Source organism: Sinocyclocheilus rhinocerous, unplaced genomic scaffold (assembly GCF_001515625.1).
Source record: "Sinocyclocheilus rhinocerous isolate Xijiao unplaced genomic scaffold, SAMN03320098_v1.1 scaffold633, whole genome shotgun sequence".
NCBI classification, from domain to species: Eukaryota; Metazoa; Chordata; class Actinopteri; order Cypriniformes; family Cyprinidae; genus Sinocyclocheilus; species Sinocyclocheilus rhinocerous.
Genome location: NW_015654568.1, coordinates 53,809 through 68,144, shown reverse-complemented (window position 1 = coordinate 68,144; position 14,336 = coordinate 53,809). Strand labels below are relative to the sequence as shown.

General features: G+C 35.3%; 1 protein-coding gene across 3 annotated transcripts in view; it reads left to right on the top strand.

Moving 5' to 3' along the window:
- LOC107717656 (gamma-adducin-like) overlaps window positions 1-6,915 on the top strand; it is a 95,218-nt gene extending 88,303 nt beyond the window's left edge. For 2 of the 3 annotated variants that reach the window (XM_016524472.1, XM_016524471.1), the window contains 3 exons: window positions 1,398-1,521; window positions 2,670-2,747; window positions 5,747-6,915. In XM_016524472.1, the coding sequence (XP_016379958.1) occupies window positions 1,398-1,521; window positions 2,670-2,747; window positions 5,747-5,994 (450 nt within the window). In that variant the 3' untranslated portion in view covers window positions 5,995-6,915. The remainder of the gene's footprint in view (window positions 1-1,397; window positions 1,522-2,669; window positions 2,748-5,746) is intronic. The other variant, XM_016524473.1, reaches the window with a different exon arrangement.
- Window positions 6,916-14,336: the final 7,421 nt, after the last annotated feature.

The following is a 14,336-nucleotide window of genomic DNA, read 5'->3' as shown; positions in this document are numbered from 1 at the left end:
CTATAATTGTATTTTAGCCCTTTACTGGGGCAGTAACCTCAAAGGTGCAACTATACCCCTAAAAGGGAGCATATTAGTACCATACAAGTATGCATGCTTTAAGGGTAGATAAGTTACAAAGGTGCACCTTTAAGGGTACCTCATGAAAAATAAACATGGTGTTAAATACGTACTAAAATGTATTATTATTATTGCCATGGTAAATGTGTGGTTACTGCAGTTTTAGTACAAATACTGTGGTAAACTGTGGTTACTGTAATAAAACCATGGTTAATTTTTGTAAAAAGGCTGTCAGGCTGTTGTCAGGCTAAACTTTAGCATATTTCTTTCTGACAGATTTATTAACAGCAATTACAGAACAGAACACAATCCATTTGAACTTTTAACAATTTAAATAAGTAAATGTACTTGCACAAACTAGCCTATTTACTCCTAAAGGTGAAACTGTAGGGTATTTTTTGGCTGACAGATTTATTAACAGCAATTACAGAACAGAACACAATCCATTTGAACTTTTAACAACCAGTTTAAATAAGTTTACTTGCAAAAACTAGCCAATTTAAAATAAATATTACATGTACACAAAAGTTTGGGGTCAGTAAGATTTTGTAATATATATTTTTTTAAGTCTCATGCTCACCAAGGCTGCACTTATTTAAAAATAAAAACAGTAAAAGCAGCAATATTGTAGAATATAACAATTAAAAAGAACTATTTTCTATTTGAATATATTTTAAAATGTAATTTAAAATGCATCTGTGATGGTCTATTTGAACAAGCACTGTGAGCCATGCGTCAGCAGCGAATGCTGTCTGTGATTGATTGGTTCTGTCTTTCAGCATTTGCATGTGTTCCGATGAGCAGGAGAAATGGTTCTATCCAACACAATTATTCGCTAATGTAGTCTATTTTTCCACTTACAAGCTTATTTTATGCACTGAATTTCTTGATAGATAAATAAAATTAATGGTTAAAAATGCACTTTAGAATCAATATTTTGATGTGAGGATCGATCCTTTCGGGATCAATCCGCCCATCCCTATTCAAAGCAGGGTCTTATGAAGCTCTGTTTTTATTTTTAAGAGACAGTCGCCAGTCCAGGTAAAATCCCAGGGAGTTTTGTGTGTCGCGGTTTTCATTTTTGAAATATCTGCATGACTCCTTGTTACATCGAAATCTTGTAGTTTTAGATTTGCGGTGTTCTCACGTCATATTTTGCGTTTTAATATTTGAGGATTTGTGACTTGTCTTGCTTTTGAATGCGCACAGTGATCAACACATCTGATGGTCTGTGTGTTTGAGTGGTTTTTGTCGGCGTTGTGACTCATTTCATAACTGAGGTGCGCTTCGAGTGTCTTATTTTGTGTTCTCTGCTCTGCCCCCACACACATGTGCAGCCGTACATGGGCGATGACGAGGAGCAGACGGGACCACTTCCTCCAAACCCCTTCAGCGAGCTGAGCGAGAAAGTGCTGCAGGACTACCAGAAACGAGCAGAACGGCAGCAGCTCGGAGTAGACGGTAAAACACGCTCACGAGTCCCTCACATCTCCACCGTACTCTACAGTTCGAGTATATATGTATATATAATACCGTTAGGGATGCAACGATTCACTCAACTCTCGAATCGATTCAGGATTTTGATTTCATTTTGATAGAATTCTGATTCGATTTTCTCATTATTATTATTTTTTTTACAAAATGAGATTAAAGACATTATACAGTAAATGAAAAGGTGTCGTTTTATTAGGCTATTGCTGCACATTTCTTTGTGAAATTGAAATATAACAAAACTAAATTGAAATTTTAAAACAAACCCCAAATCAAACAAGTAAGTTACACAAATAAAATAAATCTCTTAATATGAATGAAATAAGGCTTTGTCTGTGCTCTTTCCATTTAAAATGAGAGGCAACCACTGCATTTTAACCACGATCCAAACAGAGATGATGCACACATGCAACATGAGCAGTGTTTAATTTAAATAAGATTGTATAATTTCAAAATTTGAAGCCAAAACAGAATGGCCCTACATTAGCTTTGTGAAACTCTACTACATAAAACGGGTGGCGAACTCCAGTCCTGGAGAGCCGCAGTCCTGCAGAGCTCAGCTCCAACCCTAATTAAAACTCCCCTGCCTGTAGCTTCCTAATAACCCTTCAGGCCTTGATTAGCTTGTTTGGGTGTGTTTGATTAGGGTTGAAGCAAAACTCTGCAGGGCTGAGGCTCTCCAGGACCGACGTTTGCCACCCCTGACATAAAACATCCGCACTGAACAAAAACAGCAGATGGGCTGAATGAGACAGTAGGTGGCGCTTATGAACAGCAGCGATACAAAGCAAGTGGTGCATTGTTACATCCCTACTAACCCCAAACTTTTAAACAGTGTTTCACCTTTCAGACTGGTGTAAACTAATAAATAAAGACCACTGTGATGCATGATACCTCCTTGCTTTTAAGATTTCCTCACATATATATATGAGCCAGTCAATGCTAATGGTATAACTCGGCCCCTCATAGCTAAAAATCAATACAGTGCATCTTGCACAGGACTAACTTGAATGCATACAGCCAAGACTGTCTGTCCTGCGAGCGTCTTACAGCTGGGACAGTGTCCTCACATGTTAACCTGTCTGTCTGTCTGTTCACTAACCAACTGACTCCTGCAGATGAAGAGCAGCTCACGTCAGACGACGCTTCCACACTCTCTCAGTCAGTGTCTCCACAAAACACTCCCGCTAAAGAAGGTATAGCACACTGAAAGAGCCAGCTGTCTCACCTCACTCAACCTCAACCTCAACCTGTGTGTGTGTGTGTGTGTGTGTGTGTTATGCAGATCCAAACTGCAGTATGTTAACATATCATGTCAATATTAGCTGCAAATGTTTATCAGGGTTGCTAGGTAACAGTTCAAGAGGAAAATGAAAGAAAACACTGCACTGTTTCACTATAATGAATTTCTCACAAAGTATAAGCTAAAACAATTAAAATCATTTTTTGATAATTGAAGTAAATCTGAAATAAAATATAAATATTACATGAAAAAACTACTTTGAGATACTTTTATAGTTTTTATTAATATTTTGAATCAGTTTTTGTTTTTGTCATTTTTAGCCGCTTTTATTTTTTTATGTCTATATAGTATTTATTCATTTTTATTTCAGCTTTAGTTTACTATGATAACTAGAGCTAAAACAATTCATTTAATTATTTTTTTTTTTTAAAGATTTTATTCATTTATATTTATTTATAATGCTAAAATAATATATAAATATTACATGAAAAAACAACAACTGAAATACCTTTATAGTTTTTATTAATATTTTGAATCAGTTTTTATTTTTTGTTTTCATTTTGATTTAGTAGCTAAAACCATTTTTTTATTAAAGTGAAGCTGAAATAAAATATAAATATTACATGAAAAAAACTGAGGTACTTTTATAGTTTTATTAATAGTATGAATCAGTTTTTATTTTTATAGACATAGACACAGTTTTGGTGTTTTCATTTTGGTTTAGTAATTTTGTTGTTTTTGTCCATTTTAATAGTGTATATATATATATATATATATATGTAGTGTTTTATTCATATTTATTTCACTTGTAATTTACTATAGTAACACTTTTGTTAACTAGGGCTAAAACCATTAAAAATAATTGAAGTAAAGCTGAAATAAAATAAAATGTTAAATGAGAATATTAATGAAAAACATCAAATTAAATAACTAGCCAAAATTAAAAATGTTGCCTTGGCTGCTAACTGAAAGAAGTTTAAGTTCAGGTACCAAAATTTAAAAACTGAAATTAAAACTAAATAGAACTATTTAAATAAAAATAAACTAAAACAATAAAAGCATGTAACAAAATTACTAAAATTAAAATGAAAAGTGAACATATAAAAATAAAATTGAATTCAAAATATGAATAAATGCAATATTAGTACATAAACAATACTAAAATAGCACTGGTCAACAGGAATCATAGTTTCAAAATGTTTATAATAAACTGTCCTGCTTGTTGTGAAACTTTCTGGCAGGATATGTTGCAGGATGTTACCTTGCTCTTCTATTGCCCTTATTAAACAAGCACTACCTGATATTCCCATTTTAGAAGAGTAAATTAAAGTTGACTACAGGAGGAGCTTTGAGGGGAGCACAGTAGAGACCTTTACATAAACTGAAGATGAAGCCTTATATAAACAAAGGAAACACTGATATGTGTTCACACACACAGCGGGATAAGGTTTAGTGTTGGGTGGAGAAACAGGAAGCGTTTGCCCCAGTCACTCTGTATCAGTTGCATCAAAATCAGCGGTTACTCAACCAACATATTACATGAGCGCTGATGAACCATAAGTAGGCAACGATTGAGGGCACGTTCAACACGTTTATCTGAAGTGGAGGTCGCACTCGAGCCAGGACGTGTTGCCCCAGAGCTTCTTGTAATGATGATGCAATGATTAACTTCTGTTACTTTGGGCATCATGAGTTTAGATGTGAATCTGATGTTCAAAAAAGCTTTTTATTCAATATTCAAGGGTTTTATAAAATATGCAGTAATCACCTGCCATGGAGTTTAACTCCGTTAAATAAAGCAATACGTTGTGAGTTGCAGTAATTTTATCACATGGGGTATCAATATGATAATTTAATAATTATTGTGAATGTATAATTTAATTACTTTATAAATAAAAAATTTTAAAATAGTCACAAACATTTGCTCTCAACTATAGTTATTTGTGGAACAGCAACATTGTAACTTCTTAAAGACTTTTTTTAAATCTATTGTTAATTTGTTTTATAATTAGTTTAGAATTTTTTGATAAAACAATAATGCAACAAAAAACCAGTATAGTTTTTATGGAACAGCAACATTGTAACTTATTAAAGAATTTTTTTAAATCTATTGTTATTTTTTTTAATAATTAGTTTAGAATTTTTTAATAATACGATAATGCAACAAAAAACAAGTATAGTTTTTATGGAATAGCAACATTGTAACTTATTAAAGATTTTTATTATCGATTATTGTTAATATTTTTTAATAATTAGTTTAGAATTTATTAATAATACAATAATACGTGGGGAAAAACACCACAAACAAATCTAGCAAATAAAAAAACACATTAGCACATATTTTGTCCCCTTTTTGCCAAGCAACATTGTAGCTTATTAAAGAATCTACTGAATTTATTAATTTTTTTTTTCAAATTATTTTTTAAAATAAAATTTGATTTTAGCACAACAATGGAATACACCATTTTTAAAAAAAACTTTTTTTTAGCCACTTTACAACTTTAATGTAATTATTAGTGTTTTTTCTTATTTTAGTTTCATTAATAATACAATTACACAATAAATAAAAACCACAACAAACACAATTTCTAGCAAAATAAAATTCATTAGCAAAACTTTTGTTCGTTTTTTTTTGGCTAAGAAAAATTGTAACTTAAAATGTGATTATTACTAGTTAATTTTTCTAATAATTTTACTTCATTATTAATACAATAAATAAACAGCAACATTCTTCTAAAAATAATTCTTTAGCACAAATCTTTATAGTTGCCAAACAACATTAATATTTATCATTACTTAATGTTTCTAATAGTTACTGTATAATATACTGATAATAAAATGAATGTGATCAAAATTAACCACCACAAACAAATAAGATTCATTATCATCACAACTGTTGATGGTTTCCCAACACTGATTGATCAGTTGTGTTCTTCATCGTTCCTCATGCAGAGAACCACAGCGGCGTGATGCTGAACGGTAAAGACCAGCACTGCGACGAGGACGAGCTGATCAAGCGCGTGAGCCAGCTGACCACCAGCGTGGAAAGCGTCGAGATCAGCGTGCGCTCGGGAGAGAAGATCGAAGAGGCTCTGACGCCCGAGAGCTCGCCCTCCAAATCACCCAACAAGAAGAAGAAGAAGTTCAGAACCCCGTCCTTCCTGAAGAAGAACAAAAAGAAAGAGAAAGTGGAAGCCTAGAGGACGAAGAGCATCCACGCCTGTCGCTTTGTCCGTCTTTGTTTGTCGTTTTACGTTTCTAAGTTTGGAGCAACATCCGTTTTTAAAAAACGTGCCATGATTATGAGTTTTATACAGGAGGAGAAGCGAGGGAAACTCCTGGGAAACTGGCTTCTCTCACCTGATAGACTGAAAGTGTTCTGAGTTTGTCTCGTTGATGAGCCCATACTGCATTATTTTTTTCATACTGTATGTTTATTAGATTCTCACACAGATCTTTTATGAGCCCCTTTTCTATCCGTCGTCTCTCATGGTGTCAGTTCTGCTTGCGTCGTTTCTCCAGCTGTAGGTGGAATTGGTCACACTACACAGGAAACGCTTAAAGAATCACACTGGAAACCGTTCAGGGGTTATTTTAACAGGGTCCTGTGTAGAGTCACTCCAGTCTCCTCTCCGTTCCGTACGAAAACATTTTAACAGCTACAAAAAGCAGAGCGGTCACGTTTTAGTGAACATCAACTCTTCATCTCTTATGAAATATTTTAGCTTTTTTTTAATCCGTTCAGTTTTGTACACGTTTCTATACTTTAACAACGAAAAAAAAAAAAATGAAGCATGTTTTGCTAGTCTGAATTTCTATGGCTGATAATGTAGTGGTGCAATCGTGTAATAGCTCAGATTACTAAACACATGTAACGGAAATATATGAAAACTGGAGTGATGAGATATACATGTATAAAATATAATATTTTTGTGCTGCACTTTTTAATGTGGTATACAACATAACAAAAAAAAAACATCTATGGATGAAGATCTAAAGCGAAAGAGGCGCGAAACGAAAACATGAGAAATGTTTTAGCATCTTGAAAAAGGGTGGAGAAGGGAAACTTGTTAACGTGTAAGGAAAAAATATATATTTGTAAACTGTATTTTTGAAAAAAAGCAAAGTACTGGCTCTCATGGTGTCAACAGTGGGTTCAAATCTATTCAGTGTAACTGAATCCCATCACATCAGACATTTAAGGTTCATTCTGGGCCTTTATAGTGCTACATCATTGATTATGTCACCTTATGGTCATCCCATAACCATCCAAAGCGTCAGTGTTACTAAAGTTTGAGAAACGCCGTTGTACAGTGTGTCTAAAACTGGACTGATTTACTCATCTTCACTCCGCCACATCCGGTTCCCGTGAGGTCAGAGGTTGCTCGATTTGCCCGTTTCGAAGCGCCCTGTCCCACGAGATGACGCTCCGTGGACAGAATGTACACCAAAAGCTAATCTCTTATGGTTAAGATTAGCAGTTTGAACTCCGTTAGGCCCGAATATGGTCGTCCCGTAGGGGGAGGAAGAGGAGGAACCACTGAGAGAGATGTATATCCCAGTGGGCAATGTGAAGTACTGGCTTGGGCACGGAGAGAGAGACAGACACTTCTAAGCTGTGTAAATAGCATTTGCTTTTGAACGCGGGCCAGGCGTTGGATTAAAACGCATTTAAAGCTGCACCGGGTGCGAGTTTGGAGCGAGAACTGGGGCGGGCGGGAAGATTAACTCGTTTTATTGCTTGAAAGTTTTCCTTATTTTGGCTCTTTTTGCTTCGGTTTCTATTGCACATTGCTGTTTTCAGGAAGTGTAGGAAGCGTTAACTGGAATGTGCATCACATTCGCTTTTATTTTTGTTGCTCGTTTTTTTTTTTCCTTTTACCCCTTTTGACCGTTTTGCACCTTGTTTTACTAATGCCTCTCTGTTAGTCTGTGGTTCAGAAGGCCTGTTTGCTTTGGCATGCGAGTTTGAGCCGAGCCTCTTTGTGACCTGTGAAATCGTATATAAATGGTTATCTAACGGACTTGCTTTTAGATGTATTGCTAATCAGTGTAAATTCACAAATAAACTATTTTAAGAAGCAAACGCTGCACTCATCTGTGGGGAAGGAAGCGTGCATTTCATTCCATTTATGCATTTGTTTACATCATTCATTGCTTTTTCTCAGTTCTTCATACACAACCATTTATGCAAATGTTAACTAAAAGGGGAACATTTGATTTCAAAGGTTAGTTTACCTCAAAAAAAAATGTTTACTTGCCCCTCGTGTCATTCTGAACTGAGATTTTCTTCTGTGGAACACAAAAGGAGAAATTTTCAATATTAACACTGTTGAAAGATTATACTGGCCACAAAATACAGTGCAAGTATCATAAAAGTGGTAGTTATGCCTTGTGCACTATATGTAGGGCTCACAATATCACATTTTCACTACACTATAATCATGGCCAAAATAATTCATGATTACTGGAAATGTAGACATTTTGACCAAAAATGCTGCAAATCAATTTAAAATGAACTTTTTGTCTTTTCTCTATTTTTGACCGATAAATCACACTCAAGATGCAATATTTTTCTTTTCCTGAAAATAGTTAATGTTATCGCATTGTACTAAAACGTAGCGACTTTGCTCACACAACAACTTGACAAAAAAAGATTATTTTTGGACTTCTTAGGTATTTTTTCCTCACCTTGTTTCTCTTGCAGTGTTTCTGGTAAAAAAAAATGATCGGCCTACAAAAAAATGCCTGTAAATCTCTCATTACGCTATGTTACTACCAAACAATAGATTAAATCTTTTTGTCAACTTTTTTTCTTTCAGGAGAGAGAGACAGACACTTCTAAGCTGTGTAAATAGCATTTGCTTTTGAACGCGGGCCAGGCGTTGGATTAAAACGCATTTAAAGCTGCACCGGGTGCGAGTTTGGAGCGAGAACTGGGGCGGGCGGGAAGATTAACTCGTTTTATTGCTTGAAAGTTTTCCTTATTTTGGCTCTTTTTGCTTCGGTTTCTATTGCACATTGCTGTTTTCAGGAAGTGTAGGAAGCGTTAACTGGAATGTGCATCACATTCGCTTTTATTTTTGTTGCTCGTTTTTTTTTTTCCTTTTACCCCTTTTGACCGTTTTGCACCTTGTTTTACTAATGCCTCTCTGTTAGTCTGTGGTTCAGAAGGCCTGTTTGCTTTGGCATGCGAGTTTGAGCCGAGCCTCTTTGTGACCTGTGAAATCGTATATAAATGGTTATCTAACGGACTTGCTTTTAGATGTATTGCTAATCAGTGTAAATTCACAAATAAACTATTTTAAGAAGCAAACGCTGCACTCATCTGTGGGGAAGGAAGCGTGCATTTCATTCCATTTATGCATTTGTTTACATCATTCATTGCTTTTTCTCAGTTCTTCATACACAACCATTTATGCAAATGTTAACTAAAAGGGGAACATTTGATTTCAAAGGTTAGTTTACCTCAAAAAAAAATGTTTACTTGCCCCTCGTGTCATTCTGAACTGAGATTTTCTTCTGTGGAACACAAAAGGAGAAATTTTCAATATTAACACTGTTGAAAGATTATACTGGCCACAAAATACAGTGCAAGTATCATAAAAGTGGTAGTTATGCCTTGTGCACTATATGTAGGGCTCACAATATCACATTTTCACTACACTATAATCATGGCCAAAATAATTCATGATTACTGGAAATGTAGACATTTTGACCAAAAATGCTGCAAATCAATTTAAAATGAACTTTTTGTCTTTTCTCTATTTTTGACCGATAAATCACACTCAAGATGCAATATTTTTCTTTTCCTGAAAATAGTTAATGTTATCGCATTGTACTAAAACGTAGCGACTTTGCTCACACAACTTAACAAAAAAATATTATTTTTGGACTTCTTAGGTATTTTTTCCTCACCTTGTTTCTCTTGCAGTGTTTGGTAAAATAAAATTGTCGGCCTACAAAAAAATGCCTGTAAATCTCTCATTACGCTATGTTACTACCAAACAATAGATTAAATCTTTTTGTCAACTTGTTTTCTTTCAATTTGCACAGGTTTTATGTTTGTTTTTGGAACTGATCATAGGTTTAATTGATTTGAGTTTTTTGCATTAAATATTCCCAAAATTATCTACAAAAATATCACCCAGAATGCCAGAAATGAAAATTCTGTCGTTAATTACTCACCCTCATGTTGTTCCAAACCCGTAAGACCTTCGTTCATCTTCAGAACTCAAATGAAGATATTTTTGATGAAATCCAAGAGCTTTCTGACCCTCCCATAGACAACAATGCAACTGACACTTTCAAGGCCCAGAAAGATAGTAAAGACATTGTTAAAATAGTCCATGTGACATCAGTGGTTCAACTGTAATGTTATGAAGCTATAAGAATACTTTTTGTGCGCAAAAAAAAACAAAAACAACTTTATTCAACAATTTCTTCTCTTCCATTTCAGTCTTCACCGCTTGTTCACGAGAGCACCACGACGCATGCGATATTTGGTAATAATATAGCATAACGAGATTTACAAGCATATTTTTAAAAAGCTGGTCATTTTTGACCGGGAACACCAAAAAAGCAAGGTCTAGAGACGTTGAACTTCTTTGAACTTGAGCGTCACATTTTTAAAATGCCATGTCATGCACAAGACACCGCAAAAGACACTAATGCAATGGTCAAACATGTCCGTCTAGTGAACGTTTTCGCAGAAATGCAATGGGAAAACATTTCATTAACAATAACAGTATCACTGTTATAGCCAATATCACCGCTATATTGCAACGCCCTTTATTACCAGTCATCTAAATTCATACAATAGCTTTCGAATGCCACTTGCATCAATGCTTTTTTCAAAAATGGAGCATGAAGATGTTGCACCATCATTGATGAGAGCATTGGTTCACTACAATGAGAGCCGATCACTACAATGGTGTTTGAGAGTGATATGTCATGCATGCAGTTGATTAGCACATACAATAATATAGACTCGCCTCAGTTTGAAAAATGTACTCATCCTCAGACCATCCAAGATGTAGATGAGTTTGTTTTTCTTCATCAGATTTGGAGAAACGTAGCATTACGTCACTTGCTCACCAGTGGATCCTCTGAAGTGAATGGGTGCCGTCAGAATGAGAGTCTAAACAGCTGATAAAAACATTGCAGTAATCCACACCACTCCAGTCTATCAGTTAACTTATTGTGAAGAGAAAAGCTGAGTGTTTATCTATCAAAAACCGTTTTTAACAAACTTGCTTCTGGCCAAAATATGAGTCCATAATCCATAATAATGTTTCCTCTGGCACCCATTCACTGCAGAGGATCCATTGGTGAACAAGTGATGTAATGCTACCTTTTGCTACCAAATCTGATGAAGAAACAAACCCATACATCTTGGATGGCCTGAGGATGAGTAAATTGTCAGCAAATTGTCATTTTTGGGTGAACTGTCTCTTTAAGGATGTGGTGTCAAAATGTGTAAACAAACAGGCAGTGCTCTTCTCACTTTCAGTTCTAGGATCTCTGGAAGAGAAAAGCTGAGTGTTTATCTATCAAAAACCGTTTTTAACAAACTTGCTTCTGGCCAAAATATGAGTCCATAATCCATAATAATGTTTCCTCTGGCACCCATTCACTGCAGAGGATCCATTGGTGAACAAGTGATGTAATACTACCTTTTGCTACCAAATCTGATGAAGAAACAAACCCATACATCTTGGATGGCCTGAGGATGAGTAAATTGTCAGCAAATTGTCATTTTTGGGTGAACTATTATCTTTAAGGATGTGGTGTCAAAATGTGTAAACAAACAGGCAGTGCTCTTCTCACTTTCAGTTCTAGGATCTCTGACACAGCAAAACATGTTCCTAAAAATCATGTGCACAACCATGTTCTCATGAAATAGTCATCACTTGTTTCCCATTACATTTATGTATGAAGCACTTTTAACTGAAAATTCCTGTTATCACCAATATGCACCAAAAACTACCAAAGACCAGCCCTGCTGCAGGATAGTGAATTCCCTCTTCACAGCAAAAACAATGCTTTTACTTTAAGATTGTGGTGAATTTTTAACATCCATATATTAACAAGTAATGCTCGGTGTTGAGAAATCCAGTCTATTCTTCACTTTGACCTCTCAGAGATTGAATATGCATCTGATTCCCTTTGCACAAGCGACAGACTGTTCGTTTGAAAGCAGGCGCTTCACTATTGTGTTTGTGCTGATGTGCCTTTCTGCATTTTTTCCATGAATGCAACACCTGAAATATGCAACAAATGTATCCAAACACTGGTGCGATTCACGTGTTAGTTAAACCGTGGGCGATTGAGTCGGTGGGGGCAAATCCCTAATGCTCACTGTGGGGCAGCTTTGCTGTTTTAGGACACAAAGTGGTCAGAATGAGGCTGGTTGTAGATCGGTTGTCTCGCAAGCCTCGGTTTGCTTTCATCTTCCCTGCATGCACATCTAATTTGATTATTTTCAATCGGCTCATTTTACTCTCGTAGAGCCATAGAATAATGCTGAGCTGGGGTCAGACCTATGCATAGTGAAACTGTCAAGATTAGCTTCTATAGTGACCCAAATATTATCAGCCTTGTGATTTATTTTGCCCGTGAAAATGAATGTTTTGAAGATGTTCTGGTTGTATATGAAGCATCAAGATTAAATGGAAATGAATAAAAGAGGCCTTGTGATTTTTTTATTTTTTTTCCTTTCCTTTTCTTCATGTGACCTTATTGGAATGCGTGCTTTGGATTATTTACTAAATAGTCATACAAGCCATAAGTATTATATATATATGTATGTATGTGTATATATATAATATTATAATTTATATATTTGTGTGCATACATTAAAAAATTGAAATGTCTCTCAATTAAAAATTTTACTTAATATTTATATTTATAATAAACGTATTTATATTCAGTTTATAGGTATGTATGTGCTTTGGATTGTATATACAGTATATATATATATATATGTGTGTGTGTGTGTGTGAGTGTGTATTCAGAAATGGAAATAATGAAAAAAAAAGTTTAAAAAAAAAAAGGTCTCCCAATTAAAAATTAATAAACTCAATTTATATTCAAAAAGTGATTATTTAACAAATAAATAAAAATGGTCACTCAAAAATTAATACACTCAATTTATATTTAAAAGTTGAAAAAAGGTCATATTATTATTATTAATATTTTTTAAAATAATTTTAAACGTTTTAATTTTTTTACAAAATTTTTTCTTATTGCCACATGGAGTTGCTTTTGATTAAAACATTTAATATCGCATGTGCTAATAAAGTATAAAGTTACTTGCTAACTGGTCTATTTAATTACTCAGAAAACCAATATTTACTCCCCTCTGGCACTTGGCCAGTGTCCATTTTGCACCCTGTTTCCAAGCACTACATACTAATAAGTATGCGTCCTAAATAAGCATCATATTAACAAGAGTAGAATTCAAAGGTAATGTTAAACATTTCCATGTAACTTCTAGCTTCAAAGCAGTTGGTTTTTAACCGCATGTGCTCCAGAAATATCCTTCCTGTCAGGAAGAAAAGCTCCTCAGTCGCCCAGCTGCATTGTTGCGTCTGGCCCTGTGAGCTCATGACTGCAGGAGCTGTGGGAAGTTGGTCAGTGGGCCGAAACACCAGCCCTTAGACAATACAGCCATTCAGACGCGGGGCGAGCCGGGAAACTGGTGTTTCTTGTGGCCGTATCGTTTAGATGGGCTCTAGTGGAAGACCGCAGGATCTCGACATTAAGCCGGAGAAGAGTGAGAGGAACTGAAGTGGGGGTGTTAGAAAGAGAGAGAGAGAAGGATAGGGGCCCCAGGTCTCCAGACGGTGTCCTGCTGTGAGTGTCAAAACGATAAAACAGCTCAAGACCAGATGGAATGAACACGGAGAAACACGCTCCCTCTACAGGCCACTGTGATGAGCTCTGTGCAGCTGAAGGGGAGGTGGATTTGTGTCAGCAAAACCCTCGAAGACCAGAGACTCCCTTTTTCATTCTTTCAGCATTCCTGCTCTCCCTGAAAAGTCCGGACAGTTTGTTTGTACGCTCTCATGGACAGTCCTAACTGAACCGTCAGGAGACACAATGTTCTTATGAGCCTCGCCAAGTTGACTGTCGGGGAGCGATGCTAAACGTCAAACGGAGAACCTGGGTGAGCAGCAGAAGCTGCCAGATGACCTGCATTTATATCCTGAAATGCAAACTATTCTAGGCTAATGTGACATTTATGAGAAAATGTGTTTGTCTGTCTGACTGTCTATGGATATTAGGATTTATTCTTAAATTTGATATATACATTTATTTTATATATATACATTTTTAAATATATCATTATAAATTAAATGTACACTGTAGTTATTCACCGTATATAGTATTGAAACTTACTGCTAACCAATTAACAGGTTTTTACTGTAGCATTTTTAGTCTTTTACTGTTAAAATCACAATAATTTTTAGTGTATTTATTAGTGTATGTATTTTTATTAATTTATTACCTGTTATTTTTTTATAAATATATTTTTACA